The 24503-nt window shown below is 41.1% G+C and overlaps 1 protein-coding gene across 1 annotated transcript in view; it reads left to right on the top strand.

Annotated features, from left to right (window-relative positions):
• LOC104546507 (receptor-type tyrosine-protein phosphatase N2-like) overlaps positions 1-12577 on the top strand; it is a 100643-nt gene extending 88066 nt beyond the window's left edge. Inside the window, exons 11-12 of the mRNA XM_010191920.1 lie at positions 6503-6576; positions 11810-12577. Coding sequence (XP_010190222.1) covers positions 6503-6576; positions 11810-11881 — 146 coding nt within the window. The 3' untranslated portion in view covers positions 11882-12577. The remainder of the gene's footprint in view (positions 1-6502; positions 6577-11809) is intronic.
• Positions 12578-24503: the final 11926 nt, after the last annotated feature.

Below are 24503 nucleotides of genomic sequence, written 5' to 3'. Positions count from 1 at the left end.
GTGCTGATTTACCATGCTAACTCCCCAGACAGCCCACTTTTTTTCCTATATACTGTCACAGCTTGCAGTATAGATGGACCCATCTTGTGTATTAGGTTCCTGTCAGGCCTGGATCTAGCTACCGTGTGTTCTTTGGAAGGTTTCTGTCCTTGGGTCTCTACAGTTCACTGTCTCCCTCCTTGCTAAGGCAAAGCTGAATGCAGAAAATGTTGTACTAAACCCAGGAAAGCTTATTTGTCAGAGTCCTCACAAGGGGAGGGAAGAAAGGCAGCATAAAGCCTCTGTGCACCAGTTTGCTTTGACTATGAAGCATCAGTTTTAGGCATGAGTCATGCAGCCTTCACCCAAACATGAAAACCACTTGTATTCTTCCTAAACACAGACACACTGTGATGAGACAGCTGATTGTCCTTGCTGACACTGTATTTCCCCCATTATTTTTTTTTCTCACATGTATTTTTGCTGTTTCGTAATATTACAAGTGGTTCTTCCAGGGTGCTCCCAGCTGCCTGTGAATACTGTGCTGTGTGTGACTTGGGCTAAAAGGCTGCCAGTCAGCAGCATCTTGCCAATAGTAATTGGAGCTTTTTCAGCTTCTACCAACTGCAATGGAAAGAACAGTAATAGAGACCCTTCCTTCGACATTTTAACAAGCCACTTTTTAATCTGACCTAACAAGTCCCTTTGCCCTTCATGGCCTAATTCAAAATCTATACAATATAATAAATATAAAAAGATGCATTAAGCAGGTAATATCTGACTAGAATGAAACTGAGTACTTACTACTGAAAAAAGAAAGGCACTTGACAGGCCATTTCTGTATTCTCCTTAGTACTCCCCTTTTTTTTTCTGTTGGGTAAATGCTTATTCCCACAGAGATCATCATCATCTCCTTAAGGAGAACTGGTAACAGTGCTAATAATCCCACATTTACAACAGCTCAGCATGACTCCTACATCATATATTCAGCTTTGTGATCACTTTGTGATCAAGGGGAACAGAAAGAGGGCTGAGAAAGGTGCAAAAGGTACAGGGAAAAAAAACCCAGAGTATCTATCTATCTAGGTCCTCACCTCTCTAGTGTCCAACTATCTTGTAATCATAATGGATTTGCCTTCATAACAACTTACTAGGTAGGAAAAAAATGGTTCATTTTATACATGAGGGTGTGAAACAAAAGGTGAATTTAGTGATTTAACCAAAGTGGCATGGAAAGTCAGAGTCTCAGTCTGGAAGAGAATTGAAATGTATCTAAACATAGCACCCTAATGACCAAGCCATCCTTTAGGACTCACAATAACAAATTTACAGCCATTCTGCAGAGTTATAATCATATCTTGGTGAGGATATATGCCAGTAGATCTGAAAGTTGTTCCCAGCTAGAAAAATCCTTTTTAATTCAATATTTATGCGTATTTGTGAAACATTCACAAAGAAAACTGTTCAGTTTGGATTATTTAAAAAGAACCCCCCCACAAATAACTGCTTTGATGAAGTATTTAACGATCATTTTATTTTTATAAATACACAGAAAATTCAGAGCATCTAGAATCTAAAATATTCCTTTTAATACAGTCCTTTAATATAAAATTCTATCAGTCTCACAGAATCTATGCTGCACTTTTCATTAGTAATGAATAAAATAGGACTTTTGACTTTGCTTTCAGTGCGTGTATGTTCAAGCCTATTACATAAAAATAAAATCTCAAAGCTTGCCTTAATTAAGCCAAAATTTTCATACATTTATGTAACAAATGCTGATTGTTCCTATAACTGAAAAAAACCCAACCCAGCACATTTTCAGGTGCACAAGCTGTGTAGCTTGCTGAACCTAAAATCTACTTTTTAATGATTTGCCTTCGCTTTATCTTCTTAAAGATGTTACCCCTCTCGACAAACTTTGTCTGTCATATTCCTGTACCATCACAGTGCCAGCAGTGCTGCAGCAATGTGGAAGAGATTATCCTCCGCAGAGTATTTCTCATGTGTTTGTGTGCTTATCAAAATGCGTCCCCTGCCATGTTTAGGGGGGGAGGAGAAGAGAGGGGAGGTTTCATTATTATAGTCATAAAACTAACATTAGGTAATTCATGATGATTTTAAATATTGCGAGCTGCCGCTGGTCACCTCACAGAGCCTATTGCAGCAGAGTTTGACTCGCTTGTTATTTATTGCAGGAGAAGAAGGGAATTCGACTTTTACCCATGTTTTTATGACATGCTGAATCCTCCACTTATGGGACTATCTAAGGGCAAACACTTTAACCCCTTGAGATCTGCTAATCAGGAGCACCAGCTGCTAAGTGCAAGCACGCAGCCTGCACCAGTGCCTGCGGGGAGAGAAGGGGTTGCGAAGGATATGACCCTAAACTTCAGCAACCGCTTCTCTCCTTGGGGGCAAAATATAATTCAGCTTGCATCTTTTCTTGTTTTCTTTTAGTTTATCCAGTTAATGTTCCTGATGCAGGTTGCTGTGTGCTCATTGTGAACGCTTCAAGCCTTTAGGAAGATGATAGTTAATTGCTGAAGTTAAAATCTGCCTTGCACTGGTGTGGAAGTGCTTTCAGAGGTATTTGCTCAGCCAGCTCACTGAGCTGCTGCGGGCAGGGGAAAGGCTGGGAGTAGCTGTCTCACAGTGGATTACTGCAAATGCATGCTCTGTTTAAAAAAAAAACACATTGCACATTGCACAGTCATTTTTCACAATACTGCTGGTACTACATTAGTCGAGTCTCACCCTGAGTTACATTCTTTTAAAAAAAACAGTGAAATCCATTGTGAAAAAGGAACCTGTCACAAACACAAACCAAATTTATTCCCGGCAGAGTAAAATACAGTCCAAGGGTGAAGAGACTGTTCTTTAGTCTATAAATGCTTCCTCTTTTGTCCCCCTTTTTATTTGCTGAAATCAGTAGCACTGTTAAGCAGACAGATGCATATTGGGGGAGAGAAAAGATAGAACATATTGCCTTTTTGACACATTTTTAACCCTTCCTCTAGGTTATTTCTTGTATGACAATAAATTGACATCTCCATCTGATACTGGACTTCACAGTTTAGTTGTCTGAGCAAAACATTTCCAATAATGGGATATCCTTGGAATCACAGGGTTGTGGTCTTCCAGCTTTTACTTTAAATCACTACCTCACATTTAGTTTGTATGTGGGCTTTCCAGATAAGCAATGTTTAAAATACCTTAGCAGTGTGTGGCTATTTCGGGACCATCTCAGTAAGAGCACGATTTGACCCTGATGTCCTTAGACACAATATCCCTCTTTCCCAATGCCATTTAACATATGCTGTATTTTCTGTCACCTGAAATGGCTCAAAACTGTACGGTGTTATTGGGTACTATAGACTATTATGCCATACTGCTGTGCTCTCAAATTAAAGAGAAAACCTCCATGTGGCGAAGATGTTGAATTTATGTCAGATTTCAACAAAATAATTCCAAAGAGAGTTGAAAGTTCTCACTGCAGTTAAACAGGGAGCTCCTCTCTCCTGTGAATGTTGGGTTCAGACCTCCCTTTGCACCCTGAAAATCTCTTCCTTTGTCCATCTCTGTCACCAGAGAACTTTCTACGGACCATCATCACACACATCAGTGGCAGTGAGCTGAATTTACATAATATAACAGTAATCTAGCTTAAATTTGAATAGAAAAAGAGCATTCATCATGAAATGAGATTTAATAGTGGACTGGCAATATACATTTAAACTCATCGGTTTCAGACACAAGGGAATAGATGCAGAGCATGTAGTGGTGGATGTGGGGGAGGAAGAAGTCATGCTGGCTTTATCCTATGCCATTGATGTCATCCTTTTTCCTGTGAATTTTCTTGTTCCAAGATATTTTTCTCCCAAAACAGCTACCCATCTTAGCAACACTAAATTTTGTCAATCAGCCTCTCTGGGCACTGCAGTAGTGCCCATCACCATAGTATCAGAGGCATTCAGAAATGTAAAAAAGAAGGTAGTGAACCAATGTCTGCTTCACCTTGCCTGTAACAGCCTGGCCTCTCAACAAGACACATACTTTGGGGAAAATCGTGCTTTGGTCTACTTTTCCTTTTAATTACCTATGGTTAAGGACATGACAAGTGCTTGTGGGTGACGTGCTGATCACCACCCATGGGCTGGGGAACACTAATCAGTAAAAAATGATGTTTCAGGAACTTCTACTGACAAAACACTTCAAAAAAAGCTTCCCATTAAGCAGGCTGGACCACTAGGACTATTCTTATGTTCCAGTGCAAGCATATGCTTTGGTGTTTTGCTAAATCAGGATTTTATAATCACGCGTTGTTCATACTATTAGGCATGTCATTCTGTTAATGATGATAAATAAGCAACCATCAGTTCACTTATAAATGCCTGCAATCTGCATCACAGAAATGGAGGAATTAACTCTTTCAAAGGTGGGCTCAGAAGCCCATCTGGCCATTAATGACTGTTATTAGGTCTCGTCATGAACATTTTCCCAGCACCTAATATATTACTGTGTTGGCCTAAGGCTAGAGCAGTTTCAAATAAAGCCCATCCCACACTGGAGGGGGCACATAGACTTTTCCAGCCATGAGGGAGGCCAGGCAGCACTCGAGCCTGCCAGCTCCACTGGGAAGGTCTCTAGGTTCATCCCTGCAGCACATCTCAGAGGCCAGCTCAGGATTGTGGTTAACCTCATCCATGGATGTCAGTGTCTTAAATTTTTCTCATATCTTAGTTTCTGAAAGAGAGAATTACTCCATGTTGAGCCAAGATGCTACCGGGACGCTTTTAATTCCTGTTAATTTAATTAGGTCACAAGCAAGGCTGTACAGTGTCTGTGGTGCTCGCACAACACTGCTCCCATGCACATCTGTGGTGGAACAGGAAATTCCCACCTAATTGTACATGCATGTGTGAAACTCAACATTGAAATGAGCTCCTGTGTTACACCAGTACTAGGGTCTGCAAAGACTGATGCTTTACTGATGCTTTCCAGATGAACTGCCACTGCAAAACCTGCAGTGGACTTAACATATAATTACTGTCACTGTTATCAGGCTTTACAGCATATATGAGTATGTATTGCTCTCCTGCGTTGTAAAGAGGTTTGGGTTGGTTTTTTTTTTAAATAAAACTTCCATGTTTTTCCAAAACTCCTCCCTGTAAATTCCTGTACAATGCATGTGAGGGGTGGGGAAGCAAAAGCCATACAATGCCTGAACCCATGGTGATTAGATAATCTGTCAGATACCTTTTCTACATTGTCACTGTTATGTTTACTGAATGAATTCATTCCATTTCTGATACAGCTGCAGAACATATTTTCATTGATGTGAAGAATGTATTGCAAATCAATTATTGTTTTGGAGCTAATGTTATTTTTAAATATCTTCTCTTTTATCAAAGGAACCCAAACTAAATCATTCACTTTTAGTTGCTTTTCTGATTTTTTAAGAAGATGATGCTGAGTTATAAAGTTGAGTTGGGTAAATGAGGACGTGCATGGTGTTTACATTGACTTGAACCTAGTTACAGTGATATTCCTGCAAGATGCAGAAGGAGACAGATGCAAAAGAGACAAATTCTGGAGCTGAACTTCTTGGCGTTTTCAGCTGGGCTTCTGCTCTTGGACTTCATACAGGGACTGACAGGAGGGACCAAAATCCCAATTTCTTCTCAGTGCTTTCAAAAACATGTATCTGGTTAGGCACTTAAGGAGAATGAGGAGGGTGGTATTGAAACATCTCAAACTGGAGGAAAGGGAGGAGGAAATCAACACCTCCCTGTCCCCTTCAGTTCTTGGGTCTCTGGGTTATTATAAGAAGGGTGAGGAAGCACAAGGACTTGCTTCACTTTCCACAGATTGTGTTTGAAAAGAAAGCACTTCTATTTGCATGGAAGGAGGGAGCCAGGCCCCACCAAATTTAGGCTCTGTGTGCCTATTTTCTGCATCTTGATGCTGCTGATCACTACAAAGCAGCAATGTCCAGACACCCAAAGTGTAACCTAAAGAAAATGCTGCAGATTTGGCTGCTGAGCAGTGACCATGCAGTGAGATGGTCAGACAAGTCCTGAACTAGGAAGCCAGTCAGGTTTTCTGGATCAGCTGCAGGTGACAAAAGTTCACCTAAATCTTGTGTTAACAGCATAAATCTTTTTGTGGGTTGGGCCCTTAATTCAGTGCATATTCTTAGAAATGACAAAAGGACACTCAGTGACATTGCCACGACGGACCCTTAGGTTCGGCAAAATATTCTGCTCTAGGTGCAGAGGCATTTTTAAGATTTTGTTTTTCTCTGGCTTTTCTTGAATTAATGTTAATAAAAGCTGCCCCAACCTCTTATTTTTCTATATGAACACAAAAATTGCAGCTGCCTGCCAAGTCTGCTGAGAGATGGATGTAATAATTTTCAATAGGACTGTTAGCCCAAAGGGAACCCGATAGCGAGAGATTGACAGATGCAGCATGGATTATCTTGTGCTCTGAACTCAGCCCAATTTGTGGTTTGTTGCAGGTGCTAAAGAGATTGATATTGCTGCTACCCTGGAGCACTTGAGGGACCAGAGACCAGGCATGGTCCAGACAAAGGTACTGTCAATAAATCCACTGGGATTTTAAATACATTAAAGGTCTTTCACACTAGTTGTTTTCATGACAGAAGAGAGAGGGTATGACCTAATTTAACACAGGTCGCTTGCTGATTACTCTGTTTGGCTCCCTACCAACTGAGGTTTATTTATGCTGAAGATTTATCTAGGCCACTTTCTTTGGTGTTTACTGCTCTTTCTTGTAACATCTCCAACATCTATCTTGATTACCATATATGAAGGGCAGTCAAGACAACAATCTATAGCCTACTAAAGAAAATGTGCATTTGAAAGAATGTTCTTGCTTTCATCCTGAAATATGGATTATTTTCTTAGAGTATCTGTGCTTAACTGTGCATGTAATATTTTTTAAAAGCTTCAGCTCGTTAAAGAGAATTTAACTGCTGCGTTTGATTTTTAAAAAAAAATGTTTTTAAATTAAAGGAAATAGAGCTTTGTAGAAAATTGAGTAATTTTTAGTATCTTTGAACCGAAGAGCTTGCATGGTGCCTAAAGCCACGTCCATTATGGATGTAGCATGGTGACTATATTTGTACCCTTTGGTGAGGTGAACAACTTACTCTATAATTTCTGACAGTTGTAATAGTTTGGACATTTTTCCACAATGTAAAACTTTTAAAGACACCTAATGGTGTGATTGGAGTACCTTCAATTAGAAATGAAACTTTCTATTAGTAACAATTTCAGTGATCTATGGAATGATATTTTGGGGTATTTGCTGCAAGCTAAGAGCTGCAAATATGACAATGAAGAAACTCATTCATAGCATGGAGACCAAATAAATCTGTATATGACATTGTAAAATATCGAATAAGAACCATAATCCCAAACTGAGCGCTCTGTCCTGGTCAGGCTGAAACTGAAAGGAAAGGCTGCAGCATTTAGGGAGTTGAAATTGCTGGGGGACAAAGGTGAAATAAATGTGTTTTGCAGGAATTATTGGTTCATAACTTTTCTTGAATTTCTTCCTAATAATTTTATCTTCCCATTAATACTACGAGAAGTGGTGCTGGAAAACAGTTTGGGGGACATTAATTATTATTTACTAGTTAAGTAAGTGCATGAAAAATGAAGATGAGCCAGTCAAAGCTAACTAATCTTTGTCTGCAAGTAAAACATAAAGTTGCACAAATATTTTTTCTGCTGTGATTATTCAGACTGGAAAAAAACTGCATATAGCGCACAGTATCCAATGTCACATGTATTTACTTTGAGTCCTGACCTACTCTGCAAATGCATCTAAAATATATGGGAGCTTTGTAGAAATATAAAGCTCAGATTCCAGTTTCCCTCTCAGGGCAGAGAAATGATAGCTTGTTGCCTTCAAAAAAAGCAAAAACATAGCTCCAGAATCAAAGACTGAGGTTATGTGAACAACTTCTCTTAGTTATAGCTCAGAAATAGTTAGCTGAGTCCCATGAAAAATCTCACTCGAGACATTTTTCCCCTTCAAACATTTATCTGGAAGAGCTCCAGAAATGAAAAGTATCCCATGTTTCCATCCAGGGTGAAACATTTTCTCAGGATATTGCTTATCTCTCCTCTTGCTCCTTCTTCCATCATTGTCCTTTTCTCAAAACCACCCAAATCACTTATTCAAGCTAATGTCTTGCAAATTATAAATATCTGGTTACATGCTAGCAATGCACGATCCCCAGAGAATTTTTCTGATGGATTTAAACAAACCCCTGTGCTTTCCCAACTGAATACAAATGAGGAATATTAGACTCCTGGAGTAATTTAAAGCAATGGATTAAAAGTCAGGTTAGAAATGCCAATTACAGAATATCCCTAGGCAAAATAAACATCAACTTACTTCAGCAATGTTACTGTGTTTCCAGCAGGCAGCGCTCCACATTTTCAATAAGCATGTGAAGGATCTGTTTGCAACATTTTGTCTTCTGGAAGGGATCTTTAATTCAAAAGCACAGTATATAATAAATGGTAATGAAATTATCATAATGACATTCTGCATTTCTGAGAAGAGTAACAGAGGGTTTGTGGTTTTGTTACTTTTTATACAGGGGAATCATAAAATAGAATTGATATGCCACATATGAGAGGAAAAAGTAATGAAGGAGGAAGCATGTTCTCTGTGATGGGAAAAATACATATTTCCTTTTTTTCTCCCTCTCTCCTTCTGTATCTTTCCTTTCACAATCTGTAATATTTAGCTGAGGTTCTTTATTGTGTCATATATGCTACATGTACTTACTTTGTTTTCCTGGAAGTTTTTATTTGTAGACTTAATGAAACATAGCTTATTATTTTTTTCTAAATATAATCATGTCACCTCCGCATTATAGGTGGACTGACACCAGAAGATGCCTGTCCAGCTCTGTTTTCTAAGCAAAGCGAGATGTTTAAGTTCATCTCCAGTCAGTTTTGTATATGCAGATAGCATATGTGAATGACGGTGCAGCTGTACAAAACAACAAACTGAGCTCCTTTAAAAATTACTGAAATTAATGTGATCTAACTGCGGTTGTTCTCATGGGTAAAGACTTTTCTTTAGAGGGTGCTGTTACACATCAATGGAAGCTGCACTGTCTGCATTTCACCTGGAGGACGAAGGAGGCTCAGCTGCACCACCCCAGAAAGACCACGTCCTCACACATCTCTTGTGTCTGCTCTTTTGTCTGCTTTTCTGCAGTGTTTCAGTCAGTTTTGAGCTCTGGCCATGAAGATGATGCTTTGTAAGTTGTTTTGCCTCAGTAATTCAGGGTCACACTTAATGTTGACTGGTGGTCTCCACTGAGCTTGTCTTCAAAATCTGTATCTAAACTTTAGGGTTCATGTTGATCAGCCCACAGTCCTTGGTCGAGACAGATGCCTTTGCTCAGGTGGTGCAGTGATGCCCTGTGCTCACGTCAGAGATACTTCTCCATGAGGGGTAAAGGCACCAGCAGACCAGGTGGTCTCCATCCTTACAGCTCTTCACAGCAGGGTATACACGTCTCAGACCAACAAGGTGAGAAGACAGATTTGCTCAGTGAATAACTTTAGAGTAATAGAAGTTATTTTCAGCAATGGGACTAATATTAAAGTATTGTAGTCCCTGATCTTACAAGCCTTCCTGACTATAAAATACTCAGTTGAAGAGCACATTAGGTAGCCTCATTACCATGGGCAGCTTCCCTTCTTCCGAACTGATGCCCATATCTTGGAAGAGGCATCTGCACATCTCTGAAACTTGGCTACATCACCATGTCAACCCCATCGTGCTCAGCCTCTTCTGTTGTTGTGATGCTCCAAGGACCAGCTGTCCCACTCTCATCTGAGGATCAGCGTCCTGGGAGCAGCCACTTTGCCCCTCTGCCCCTCTCCTGCCAGTACCTTGCTCAAGGTCTCCCACCCTGCCCAGGCTGCTCCGCAGGTTTCACCTCACAGGGCTGCACTGATGGTGTCCAGCAGCTGACGACTCTTCCTGCCAAGACTCTTTTCCCTGGAGGCGAGCACTTCTCATGCGTCAGCCCAAATTTCCTGAAGCTTTTTGAGCTTCTGCAGTCACCCAGTTTGGTTCTGGAATAGTGTGTCCAGATGTATCCCCTCTTTGCCTCCACTGCCCTCCAGCTCCTCTCACATTCAACTGATGCTCCTGGTTGACCACCAGCATTTCCAGTCTTGTCTTTAATTGCAGAGACCTTGGGGAGTGCAAGGAGGTACAGACAGGCAAATACACAATTTTCTGTGCCTAATGAGGATAACTCCTACTCTTTAGGGTGAATTGATGTCTGATTAAAAACTATTGGCTGTAGTCCAGCAAATGTACAAGGTTGCCACTTTGACAGCACCAAGCAGACAGCAAAATTATTGAATGTCAGCGTCTCCGAGAAATTATTCTGAGTTTTGTTCTTCTTTTTGTGCTCAGGAACTGTGCCCATCATTGCTTCTCTCTGAGGCATCTCCACATGGGAGATGACTCTGCAGTGGGGTAAGGCAAGGCATAGCAGATTGGCACTGAGTTGCAGGAATTAAGAAGTCAGCTGTATTTCTGAACTTGGAGTTGCACATCTGTAGCTCCTTCATCCTTCCTGCAGATTTCTGCAGTAAAGTGAAACACTGTGGAAAATGAATGCTATTAGTCCAGTAATCACCTTTTGGGGTGGGCTGTGTTCTGCAGCCGCCCACCACGGCTGTGTACACTGCAGCCACCCTGCACTGCCCCTGGCAACACAAACCGAGGGGCTGGAGGTACCTCCCAGACCACCAGTTTCCTAATTCCTCTTGACCCTGGCTGGCTTAAACCACTGGAGTACTTCTAGAGAATCTAGAAACTTCTCCACAGGCCTTGTCTGGTGTCCTTGATTTGCCTGTATTCTGAGTAAATGGCATTTCTTATTTCATCTGAAAAGTTGCAAACACCAAATCATCCTGTCAGATATTTCAGTAAGCTATATTTCTGAGAAAAATTGCTTAGAAAACATAACACCTGTTACCCTTGAGGAAGTAAAGCTCCTGTGACCTTCTGTAAGACTGCATAGTTGAGGAGTGTGTTGGAGTCACACTTACATGAGGTGGCCGCTCATGGCTGTGCCCTTCACTCCTCTGCCAACATAGTGCAGAAGCCTGTTAGCAATTTTGGTTTTATATTTACAGTAAATTAATAGCAGAGAAAATCCTCTCCAAGTATTTCTTAAATAGGAGTGGTATAAACATTGTTAGGTAATTTGTGGGTGCAGAAAGGTTGTTAAAAAGGAAGACTGAAAAAGAACAGTAACAGGTAAACAAAAAAGCAGATACATGTTTTATGTAATAGATAGAAGGTGAGGAGACATTTATTCTAGCTGATTTCAACTAGAAACAATGCTGAGAAAAGCCAAAGGCTCTGCTTTGCAGCATCTCACCTATATCATATCTCAATTATGTTAACGAGTTTCCATCTCTGTGTCAGAAGGAAATGGCTGGTGATCAACTACTCCCAAATCCTTCTGACCACGCAATTGCAATACATCATTGTGTCCCAATAGCTTAGTTTCTGCTACAACATTTTTCTCCATTAAAATTACTCCAGCTTCAAGATGCTGTCAAACATGTTATATGGCATCAATAATCTCAGAACATTTTGTTCTTTTCCATCGCCGTGTACAGTTCATCCTGCATATTCATATTTTTAACAATGTCTTGAGGTTGCTCAGCTGCAGAACAGTGCACCAGGCTTTTGGAAAGTGTTTTGTTTTATTATTCAGTGTATGCGTTTGTTCTTTCTGCAGGAGCAGTTTGAGTTTGCTCTGACAGCGGTTGCAGAGGAGGTGAATGCAATACTCAAGGCACTTCCCCAGTGAGCAGCACAGTCTCCCGAAGGTCTCAGCAAGATCTGTCCCTCATTTTCCTCATCCTCAGTCCCTGTGAATGTTCTTGGAAACCGTGACCTGACCTTAACTGTGTATCTTCTGTTGTAACCACATAGTGATAGGGTCCTTACAAACTCCTTTAGCTGGTAAAAGTTCAACAGTTAAAATGTGTATTCTGTTTCTGGGGGTTTAAACAAATTTTTAAAAGTACATCGAAGCCTCGGATTAAGTGACAGAACAATCCATCTAACTCTTTTCACATCCTTGAAGCCCTGAATGTCACACTTTGAAAGCACACATTCATGTTCTTAATAGCAAATATACAGTATTGTGGGTAATTAGTGCAGTCAATATAGTCTCAGAAAACAGTGTTCTGTTATATTTTGTAACTTCTCAAAGGCTGAATAAGAGTGGGGGGCCTGAAGAGGATGGTGATTGTTCCTATACAATGCCCAGCAAGAGCATGGAACAGCGCTGAGGGTGTGAGTAAACACAGGTCCAGTCTCTGCCAAAGAGAGACCTTGCACCTTCTCATGCTGGGCTTTGGCAAGCGAATGTTTTCTTAACTGTTGTTTACTTTTCAGCTTTGTGCCATGAATGGAAGAAAATCTGAACTATAAGTAAATAGGCCTGCACAGTTGTTGCAACTGGGGAGAACAAGTTGGTCACATTAATGGGAACGTGGGGGATAACGAGAACAGCAAGTGTGACCACGTACCTACCACTGACAGCATGGAAAGGGAGAGCATAGACTCACCTCAGGTGATGGGGAAAGGCCCTGTCAGCAGTCAGGTAAATGTCTGGAGCTGTTATGGAAACAGATTGTTGGTTTTATGGGATTACTGAGGAAGAAAATGGGACTCTTCTCTCTAAAAATTTGCATTTCCCTCTGTAAAACTGTGCTGTGCCATCCTTTTTAGTCAGGAAAATATATTTCTGTAAAAGCCTGGCTGAAGGGGAAATTTCCAGTCTGCATTTTATGATTCTCATTGAGTTTGTCTGATCCAGACGTTCATTGCACCTTTCTGCAGAGGCTCTGTCCGCTCCTTGTTCTGAATGCTACCTATTTCAGCTAACCATTAAGGGATAAAGAAGCACACAGGTTGAATTTCAGAGATTCTTGTGTTCTCCAAATCCTAATGCCTACTGTTGCAAAGTAATGCTAAAATATGTCTGTAAATGGTTTGGGTATGCAATTGTGCTTATGTGAATTCACAGGTCTGGCGGTGGTACTCTTCTGAAGGAATTTAAATTATTGATAGAAAGTACTCTGATATGTTTGAATGAAAGACCTGAGAGTAAAATTATCAAAGGCATCAAAGTGATGTAGGCTCTTAATTTCATTTTCAAAAGCAAATATTTGGATGCTTGTTCGTATGTTACCCTACATCTCCATGATTTAAGAATTTTGGAGTGCTTTTTTCCAAAATCTTAACAGTGTTGTATGCTTGAAACCATATTAGGATAATCATATGACTTCAGGACTGGAAAATATATCATTTAATTCAGTTTTGGGAAGGGGAAGTTTTATAAACTTCTAATCTATGAAATGTTTATTAAAGATACAATATTGCAGAGTTTTGCTGGCACAGAGTTAACAGGCATCTATTGAAATCAACCATGTTGCAATTTTGTGTTGTAGGTGTGAATATTGGTGATTTCTTCTTTTAAGCAATTAAAGAGTTATTTAAAAAAAAAGCAGAAGGCTTTGTTACTTTTCGCCATACATTTTCGTATGCTTTACTTGGTATGTGCTGTTGCTTAATTTGTGCATCCCATTACTGTGGTAGTACAGAGCAGTTACTGCAGATGCCATCATCCTCTTAAGTACACATACTGTACATTAAGCCACGTTTATTTTATGGCCTAAGCATTTCAGAGCTTTCCTAGCAATAACTAAAAAAACTAATGGAGTATGAATGAGAAAATTGCCTTTTTCATTTGATAATTTAGGTTTAACAGGATTCGTTTATTACTTTAGCTAACACAAAATTGCAGATCAGGGCAGATGAGATCAATTTGAGCAGTATCAGCAAGCGTTTGAAGTAGATTTACTGTGAGCCGTGTACTGCAGCTTTCTGAAAATACAGGTAGTTATAGCCAAACAAACTGTCCAAAGAATGAAAATTAGGGCACCCTAAACCAAGCCCTCTGATTATTGGGTAGAATTATTTCCCAGTGCAAGACACTGTGCCATTACCTACTGCCAGTGGGATAATGGGTTTTTAGCACAGATTTCTGCCCTGGGATTCATTAGCGTTCACCTTCTGACAGTCCCTGTGCATACCACAAACATGGCTGGCAAGCCTTTCATTTGCACTTCAGGAATATTTTTTAATTGTTCCTTTGCAAATATTTACATGTCATAATACCAATTTCAGGGTGATCCCTATTAATTCACAAGCAGCTGAGTGTAGGACTTAAATATTGGTCTTCATGCTTCGGAGTTTATTTAGCGTAAATTACAGGGCATTAATCTTCGCCAAGACTAATGGAGCAGGGATGTATTGTCTTATTCATACTTGTAGACCAGTTTACACAACAGAAAAATGCAGCCTTACTCAGAAAGTCAGAGGATCTCCCACTGAATGTCATTGACAATCCCGTCCTTTCAGCTGTGTTTTGTACAGTTCTTCCACAAAGAGGTGCCAGACTTATACTGTTGACTGTAAACTACCACACAGAGGTAGTTTATCATCTGTGCAGGTAGCATACTGATCACACCTCAATAAATGCCCTGCTTCTGGAGGTGACAATTTGTTGTAGGGCCTATTAGTGAAACACAGGTTTTAGTTGCACCAGGGCGCTCCGGAGGGATTTGACAATCCACTTCTTTCAAAGACATAGATGAAGCCACAGAGATGGATTTCTCATACAACGTGGGAATTTCTTTACCCTTTTCACTGCAGTCAGCCAAACCCTGGTGATCTGGTGAAGGGTGTGGTTCAGGCCGCCCTGAGCCACTTGTGCTGGATGTGGGGCCTGCTCCGTGTTCACTGGCAGGTTGAGCTGAGCTTGTTCCTGGAAGCCAGGATCACCTGAGCCCAGAGTCAAATGAGACCCTCACTCCTTCCCTGTTCAATATTCTGCTTGATCTTTAGTAAACTGATTGCAATTGAAGCTGGGGCTGGTGGCTGATGAGTATCCATAAACAGCATGTGTTTAATATTGACCATCCTCAGGTTCTTGATAAAGACAAATTGAATCTATAGGTGCTGTTTGTGTGTTTGAATCTTTAAATTACATTTAAGGGGTAGGAGCGTAAGGAGGGCGATTTAACCCCGTGCTCAGTTTCCATACTTGATGATCAAAGCCTGTGGCAGGGAAAACCCTGTTTTCCCACAGGCATGGCAGGGAGCATGGCTGCAGGCCTCAAGCAGGGCAGCAGTGACTGGACCAGTCTCCACACTTACATAGTGGGGGCAGACAGGGATGGAGAGGTGGTTGTCACCAGCGCTGATGGTTCATAGGAGTAATTGCAGTTGTCCTTCTCATGACATGGGCTGGGATTTGGAGGGATGGAGGAGGAGGTCAGAACAGCTCCCCAGAGCCCAGATCCTTGAGGTCCAGCCCTAGCCACAGGAAGAGCAGTGTGGGTTTTGCTGTTGGCTTCATGTGTTTGGGGTGTGAGCTCTATCATCCCACCGTCATCTGTGGGACCTGGTGCAGCCCAGTATGGTAACATCCAGTGGAAGTCCCTGGCAATTGTGAGAGCCAAGAATGAATTTCAGCAGAAAATCCCATATCCAAATCTCAGTCCAATAGCAAAACAAGCAAGATTATTTTTATAGATTCTGCTAAACATTTAAAACATTTTAAAATATTTTTAATATCTACACCAATGACTAAACCTTGTTCCTGTCTTTAGCATGCATGCAGAACCAATCTCCATCCATCCCCAGGGGAATGACAGCTATAGTACCTGTAAGGAGTTCATGCTTTATTAGTCAAGTGGAACATTAATAAAACCCAGCCCACTTCATAATTTCCAGAATAGTCATTAATTAAAAAACTGTTTATTGGAATAGAAAACAAGTATTGGATTAGCTTTGTTACAGAACAATGGCTCTCCTAATTTTTATTCAGCATATTTTATTCTTTGTTTAGAAAATTCTCTTAAGAAGCAGTTGAGATAATTCGCTTTTTAAAACTGTACAGTTTCTATGGTTTTGCTTTTTAAATGAGAGTACACTTTGTAGATTTGATTATTGTATTTTTTCTGTTAAGATTACATTGGGCATTACAAAAGCATTCCCCACCACAGTGAAAAGAAAGCTATCCTGTTGGTTTATTGTAAAAGAAAAAAAAATAATTAAAACAAAATTGCAGAGCTGTGGCGTACTCAATCCAATTAGAGCATGACTCTTTACTACTCTTCATTACCACATTATAAATAAAATAAAGTTACACCAGCAAGATTTCATTTGAAGCTGTTCTTGCATGCTGTTTGTACTGTATTTGATGGCATAATATTGTTTTGTTTACAACCTTTTCTTTCTTGTCATTCTATTATATTCTTTATATGTATATAGTTTAAGAAAAAAAGAAGATTATACAAAGTATTTTGTTCTACCTCTGTAAAAATCATATTTGTGAATAAAGTCACATTGTCTGTGGAGTATGGTATTGTGAATATAGCATTACCAGCTGGTGCTTTGCTTTTATTTGGGGGGTGGGAACGGTACCTCCGTCCATCACTGGAGAAATGGATCCTGAATATCCCAGGTGGGTATGTGGGGCTGCCAAAGAGGAGCACAAATGTCCTGCTGATGGTTTAGAGGCCCACGTTTAATCTCTCTGAGCAGGAGAGATCGCAGCCACCTCTGGCTTGGGTGTGTGGCCCATAACATTGCAGCTTCCAACATTTCGATCAAGGCAGGCTCCTGTGTTCAGACCAGAAAGTGAAGCAGGCTAAAAGATGACCAGATTACAGTGATGCTCCTTGTACAACTGAGAAGTGAAAAAAGTTGGTCTATAGCGTCTATCAGAGTGTACAAGTTAATATACTGAATAAATTATATTTATTTCCTCTGTCAGGAAAATGAAAGGCAGGAAAAATGTTTGGGAGAAAGAAGGCTGGTGGATCAGAGCACCCATAATGGGTGGTATTTTTTAAAATAGTAGAATGATTCACAGAAGGCTTTGAAAGATTAATGGAAAATACTTACTGTCATATTAATAAGGTTAAGAGGAATAAAGTCTAAGATTCCCACATAAGCACTGCATAAAATAACCAGTCTTTTCCAGGGGATAGGAAGTGATTTTCCCATAAGCACTGTCCATTATATGAAGGTTTGTATCATTCCATGAAATGTTAAACGTAAAATATCTATTGTTAGCTGTTATCAGAGGCAGTCTTTAGGATTAGACAGTCCTGGCATGGCAAGTTTTATGGTCCTCTACTGTGCATTTAAATTTCACTTGTGTTTTGAAGAAGACTTAAAATAGTTTCCGTCTTACCTGGAAATAGCTAGAAAAATGTAAGTAGAAAGATAGAAACCGTCCTGGTCCAGCTCACACCTTTCCCATCAGAATAATCACATTTTACATTCTTTAACCTTGTTTATGTAGTTGTATATTTTAATATCTATGCCTTACTCAGTGTAAGAAGGTGACTTTCATCTTGGAAGCAAAATATATGCACCATTATAGCTATTTTCCTGGTGGTGTAATTTAGGAGGTCTTTCATCTCCAAGATAGCTTTCTGAAGCCTCTGGTAACATCAGATGGAGGACAAAAAGAGGAATACATTTAACTATATAACTACTGGAGTATTATGTATCTTCTAGCAAACACAAAAGCCATTAGTTCAGTTGCCCATACATTGAGTCATGCAGCCAGCACTTGCTTTTGCTTCACACGGCACAGATGCACGCAGCCTTGCCCTCACCAGTGCTCTGGTGGTAGGACAGCATCTCAGCTGCTGCCAAGGGCCATAACTTTGTTGCTCTTGGTTTTGTATCCATGGCTCCAGTTCATTATCAGTACAGACTGAGTAGTGGCTTCTGCTGGTCCTCAGGAAGAGCTGGGTGCAAGTATCAGTCTGGAGCACCCCCAGCACACCTGACTGCTCCTGTTCCCTGTGCTGTGATAACTCACCTCCTCAGAAATGCTCATGTTTTTGGGGAAGCAGGAGGATGCAGCACTCAGCAAACTGGGGGAGAGGAGGAAAAGCTGCCCATCCACTGCCCTGCTTGCTGCCAGTGCAAAGGGGAGAGACTTGCTTCTGCTCCCAGCTGAACTGCTGCAGCCTCTCAGACAGTTTAAAAACCAGGAACTTCTCAAATTTCCCCAAGTTCGTTGAGGTTTTATTTTTAGAACTTGATGTAAAATTTCAGTGCTGATGGGATTGGTATTTCTGTTTGCATACCAAACAAATGCAAAGAACTACACACCCACAGGGAGGGATAACCAGTGGGCTGGGTTTATTCTTGGTTTAGTGATAGGGTCAGCACACCGTGTGCTTGAAACAACTGAATCATTGGAAAATTCCTACCATGGTGGAATTAAGCCAAAAATTAATTTCTCCCCTTGAGAATGCACCAGTTCCCCCTGCAGAGGTAAATCAGCAATACAGAAAAAGACTCAACATGAATGACCAACCTAGGAGATACAGACTTAAACTAAGCTTTGGGCTGTGTGACTGATGTATTGCCCTGCACCAGATTTTTCCCGACAGGAGCTTTGGCCACAGTTCTCAAAGATACAGGAATGTGTTACTCCATCATTTCCAGCAGATGGTAGAGGTCAGATTCATCTTAAACAACCTCTGAGTAACTTTTGCATGGACTTCTACAGAGGAGCAATTCATCATAAGCTTTTTTTGTAGTCAGTGAAAGAGAATACGCATTTTTAGGATGTGATTTATCTGATCTGGTTTGGATGCCTACTTTACCATAAGGTGATACCCCCTATTCACTCCATAGCCTAAAACAGGAAGTGTCACAATTTAACTGTGTTAGGTAGAAAAGCATTTCCTTTTGATATTGTAAACCTATTCCCTCATAACTGCATTGGGTTGCTTGTGAGGAAAAGGGAAGTAATTTCTGGTTCTACAGACCATGAACTTTTAGACATCCTTATCCTATTCCTCCTCAGTTTTTTCTGTCCCACGCTGAAGACTCCTTTCTCCTCTTACAGAAGTTGTCCCGTGCTTTTGATCACCTTTGCTACCCCTCACCTTACCTTATCCAATTCTGTTTCTACTATGCTTACTCTGAGGTGCACAGGGCCCAGGCTGCAGTCCACTGTCACATATTGATGTTTTTATATATTTTACTTTTCTTTGGAATTTCTAACTCTCCGTTGCCCTCATCCACTGTTGAGCTGGCCCTCACAGACCTTAATTCGCAGCAATACCAAGTCCTTTTCTTCAGGGCAATACCTCACCCAGAGGTCGTCATTATGTTTTTGTTGTTAGGACTGTGCCTTACTTTATGTTTATCATCAGTGATTTCATCTGTTATCTTCAGAGTCTCACATTATCACAGGGTCTCTCCATGACACTTCACAGTTAGTTTTGTTTTTAGGACCCTAGATAGTATGTGTCATTCACACTCTGCCACTTCACTGTCACTTCCCCCTTTTTCATGTTGTTTATATTGGGGAATCACTACCACTGCAAAAACTGTCCCTTTCTTCACAAGCTGTTTCTTATCTTTTAATCACTCATTAACCCACAAAAATCGTCCCCCTAATCCAAGCAGCTCAGTTTCTGTAAGAACCTTTCAGGACACAGCCTTTGCAAAACACTTTTAGGAAAGCCAACTACACCATATCAAGTAAATCACCCACATCAACATGCTCACAGATTGCTTCAAAGCCTCTTAGGAGGCTTTTGAGACATGAATTCCCCCTGCAAAAGCCATCTTGCTTCTCCTTCCTCTTTACGCCATCAGTTGTGTGGGATCTAGACATGAGAGGGTGGATGCAGCTTATAGAGTAAGTCACCTACAGAAATAGCTTTGGTAGCCTTTTGGAGTCAGTGGAGAGCTACTGAATGGACTTTAAAATGGAGCCTTACAGCTCAGATAGTGCAACCCTCTACTCAACACAGCACTTGGATCACAGTGCTCAGGGTCATTTCCAGCCAAGTTTTTAGTATCTTGAGAGACGCAGATTCCTCTGAGTCCTCTTGGTGAAAAATATCTTTTCAAGACCTAATTGAAATGTCCCTTGATGGAGATTAATTGCTAATCAGCTCCCCAAAAGAAGATGCCTACATTTGGACAGACAAATCCCTCTCTAGTTTCCACCAACAAGGTGTCCACTGTAGCAGACACTCAGGCATGTAGCACACACGGACACATTTATATTTAAGTGTCTTAATCCATGAGCTGAATCCTACCCTCGGGGCAGGATTCGGTGCTTTTTTGTGAGTGTTGGATGCCACTGCAGATGCTGTGGGTGTCCTGCCTAGCCTCCAGCACCCATCCCAAATGGCTGAGAGGCTGAAGTTCTGTGTTTTGTTTGCCAGACTTGTACCAGTGGCTTAAATCTGCTGAGATCCCTCAGATGATATTGGATGCCTACATTCAAGGAACTGAATTGCACATCATGTGTCTACCAGCTGGATTCTGTAGCTTCGACCAAAATTCAAGGTACAGAAGGGAATTTCACAGGACAATACTTTCCCAGATATAACCCACCTCTCCAAATTGGCAGCGCCTTTTGGAAACCGTCAGTGTGCTGGTTTGAACATTCATCAGCACTGGATTCAAGGCAGGGTAATGACTTCAGGAGTAGATGGCATTGGTTGAGCGTGCACCAAGCCCAGGCACAAGGTGCAGCAATGAGAGTATCCTTTATGCCAAGTGGTGATTAATGGCTTTGTGTACCTCACAGGGAGTGACAGTGTCCTGTGGGAGCGTAGGCACTGTGAATTTACAGCACAAAAGGGGAAAAAGGGGAAAAGTGGCCAAAAACATGATATTTAGACTTCTGAGTTCATGTAAAAAAAAAAACTAGTGAACAGCAGTGTTCTAGTAGCACTTGTTTCTAAATGTGCATCCATTTCCTTTACACAGGAAATCTGCTCCATTTTCCAGCAGATTTCATCTGTGTTGCCCAAGTTAGAAATGTTTGTTCCTGCATACGGATATTATGATAAAGAGTGAGCATGAGCAAGGCTCATTCTTGCGGTGTTACTGATGCTACACCTAATCTGTTGGGCAGAAGCCAAAGTGGACCCACAGTTTTGACATCCTGATAAAAGCATTGCCAATCCTGAAAGGAAACCAGTGCTCTCATGAGTGGCTGAATGGGAAAAATAAACCACCACTTTTTGCAGAATTACCTTTTGATTATTTATAGATTCGTTTCCATGAGCAGGAATACACATCACTTTTTGAAAAGGGAGGTTCATTTAACATCTGGTGTGTGCTGCCATGCATGGTTGGAGGAGCTGGGTAAGTGACCTGACTTACAGAACAGAAGGGCTTTAGCATTGACCTTTTAATCTGTTCTACTGTTCATTCTAAATAGAGTCCACATCTTTGTGGTTTTTTGGGATTTTTGTTTTGTTTTGGATTTGGTTTTGTTGTTGCTTTTTTTAAATAAGGTATTGTAGAAGCTGAAGGAACAAGTTCTGATCTATTAGGATTAATGTGAAATTAATTACAGTTCTGCCTATCCCGTCTACTTCCATTGCAGAGGCCCACAAGACAGGCAACCAACCCAAACTGTGTTCCTAAGCAGTTAGGTAGGATTTGGCCTTCCTTACAGTTTTAGCACTAAATGCTGAGCCTTTTGGAGAAACCCTTTGGTTATGTCTGTGATTTTAAATCACCTTTATTTTTCTCAGTGGTTGAGATAGTAAAGACACTATAACAACATGATGAGATAATGAGATGACTTGGAGAAGAAAACATTTTTGGTGCATTGCTGGGTCATACGGTTTCAGGTATTTTGTTCTGAAAGATTTTGTTATAGCTGTGTTTGCTGAGCCAGGCGCTATACCACATCTTGCTTGGACTCTCAGTTGTGCCAAATTCCTGCCCTGCTTGACTTCCACCTCCCTTTCTCCCCATGGCCAAGATGCCAAATGGACATGGACATGGTTTGTAGGTTGGTGTCCCTCTGACATGAGGGTGTAAGGCATAAGAATAGAAATCTTGAAGATAGACTGCTTTTAACATGCTTTCTGCAGGAAAGATGTGGGTCCTTGATCTGCAGCAGAGAGGTTACAGCAGTAGCCCCATATTGTCACATTTGTCAAGGAATGGGATGGATGGACACCTTTGTAGTGATGTGCCAGTGTTGCCATCTCACTGCCTGGGCATGTTCCAGTTTCTAATAATCTTATTCTTCTCAGTAAGAAAAAGAACATATTTTTTTGTCAATGTTGTAAGTATTTACCCTGAGAGACCTTCACAGCTATTCCTTTTCTGCATCCTTCCAAACTTACTTTTCTATAAGTTGCCAGCACGTCTAACATGCACAAAACCACATAAATGTCCACAAAGCTTCTTTTTAGCCATGCTGCCTTGTAAAAGCTTTTGCAATTTTCCTTGGTGAATTCCAGCCCTGTAAAAGCAAGGCTTGTGTAACTGGCAGGCACGAACAGCCCTGCCATGCATAACTGATGCTATTCCCCCCATCCTAATGAAGGCTCCTGCTGCTATAGATACAAGTCTAGCTGGGTCTGACCAGCATGAGTCACTGAGACCATCACATTTTAAAGGTTTGTTCTGAATAGATGGCTGATGCTGCATGCGTTACACTATTTCTAATGTACATCAATTAATTAAGAATTTAATGCTGGCTTAAAATGCCATTATAGCTTTTACTTTTGACATCTGTGAAAGCTCATTTAGTATTATTAAGTTTTTTAAGTCAAGGAAAAGTAATTTAATTAGTTGTCTGCATTTCCCTTTAATGTACAGTGAGATATGGAGGGTTGGACAAGAGGCAAAGGAAGCACCTCAGAATCTTGATAAACTCCTCCTGTCCATACCCAGGATTGGGGATTGGCTGGGGCCCTAGGTAAAACATTCCAGGAGACAGCAGATACCAGCACAGCAGTGTACCATGAACAGGTATTTCTATAAACCCTCTAGTAAGCATTCACTTACACACGCTTTCCTCTTACCCATTCGATCTGCTCCCCAACCCTTCAGTCTGTAACATAGGCATAGAGGGTGGGATTTGCTTCCTCTAATCCAACCAGCTAAGGATTAAGTGGTAGTCCCAGCTAATCCTTTCAGCTGCCTCCCAAATTATCAGAGAGAGATAAGCAGTGGTAAGTTATTTTGCCCAGAATTGTCTGCGGGCTGAAAGTTGAAAAATACTGTTCTGTGACACAGGTTTGCTTTTCTGCCATCTTCAAACTTAAATTTGTCAGATATTTGTGAAGGGAGTGCAGGTGGTGGGCAGTAGCTCTGGGGTTCTGAACCAGAGCTGAGGAGCTGCCCTGGCACAGTGTGAAATGGCCAGAAATAGATAGGGATAGACGACGTTCTGTCTTTAACGAAGTTTGAGGCCACCTGAGTGACGTTGCAGCCATATAGGTTAACATCTTGTCTACACCAGAGACGCAGAATCACCTTCTGACCCAACTGCAACCAAACTCCAGCCTTCTTTTGACCATGTTTCGGTCAAAATTTCACCCTTGTTCAACATTTAGGTGCAGGATGGGGGAGCCTGTTCCACTTGGTTTGCACCCAAGTTGAATCCTTGAAGGAGCTTTTTGCACTGTAACGGGGTGAGGAGCTCCTGATCTGAGAAAGGACAAAAGTGGGGTTTTTTCACAGCACACCGTGGTCCCTCCTGACCTCACAGACTCAGAGATGGAGCAGCAGCCCTGAAGCAGAGCAGCATCAGAGCTAAGCCATGACCTGCCCTCCTACAGCACTGAGCACTGGAGGAGGGCAAGACCAGCACCAAGGAAGCTGAGCAGGGATTTCTTTCCCTGCCTTGCCTCAGCATGAGATGTGCTGATAATGGCATCGTTTTGTGAATGACAAGAACTTCTTCCCCTGGACAGAGGGGGATAAATTCATTAGCCAAATGAAGGGCTCGGAGGTGAATCATGACAGGTCTGGTAATCTGATAAAAAGGAATGTTTCCTTATTAAAATAGAAATAGAAAGCTTTATAATTGTTATTTAAAAATCCTGCCTTCCCCACCGAAAAGCCAGCAGAGAAACGATGTGGCAGAGATCACATTTGTTGGCTCTGGGGAAAAGTGAGCCAAGGAAAGGAGGGTACAAGACAGGTTTGTACTTTTCACCTGGCTGCTCTGGAGACTTTATTGCTCCTGTTCCTGATGTCTTTTCTCCTTCCTGTCTGCCAGGCTACTGTAATCTGGTCTGCTTCTGTATTTGACAACATAAATAGCTTTGCTGCCTCTGAACACCTTCTGGCACTTGAAGAGCAACAAAACGAGTTTGCAGTGCCTTGTTAACATTCTTCCTTATATATATATATTATTTTTAAGCTTTGCTTACTTTTGAAAATGCATTCTGTTGGTCCTGTGCAACTAATAGGACTGTGCCTGTGCCTTTTGACTGTTTATGTTAACTTCTCTTTTAACAGAGTGGGGTTTTCCCACTGTGGACCATACCTTGCCTACAAATGTTTATCTGTTCAACCATCTCTGGAGCTGTGACATAAAT

The sequence above is a fragment of the Mesitornis unicolor genome, unplaced genomic scaffold (assembly GCF_000695765.1).
Source record: "Mesitornis unicolor isolate BGI_N332 unplaced genomic scaffold, ASM69576v1 scaffold40740, whole genome shotgun sequence".
In the NCBI taxonomy this organism is placed as follows: Eukaryota; Metazoa; Chordata; class Aves; order Mesitornithiformes; family Mesitornithidae; genus Mesitornis; species Mesitornis unicolor.
This window is presented reverse-complemented; position numbering and strand designations above follow the sequence as displayed.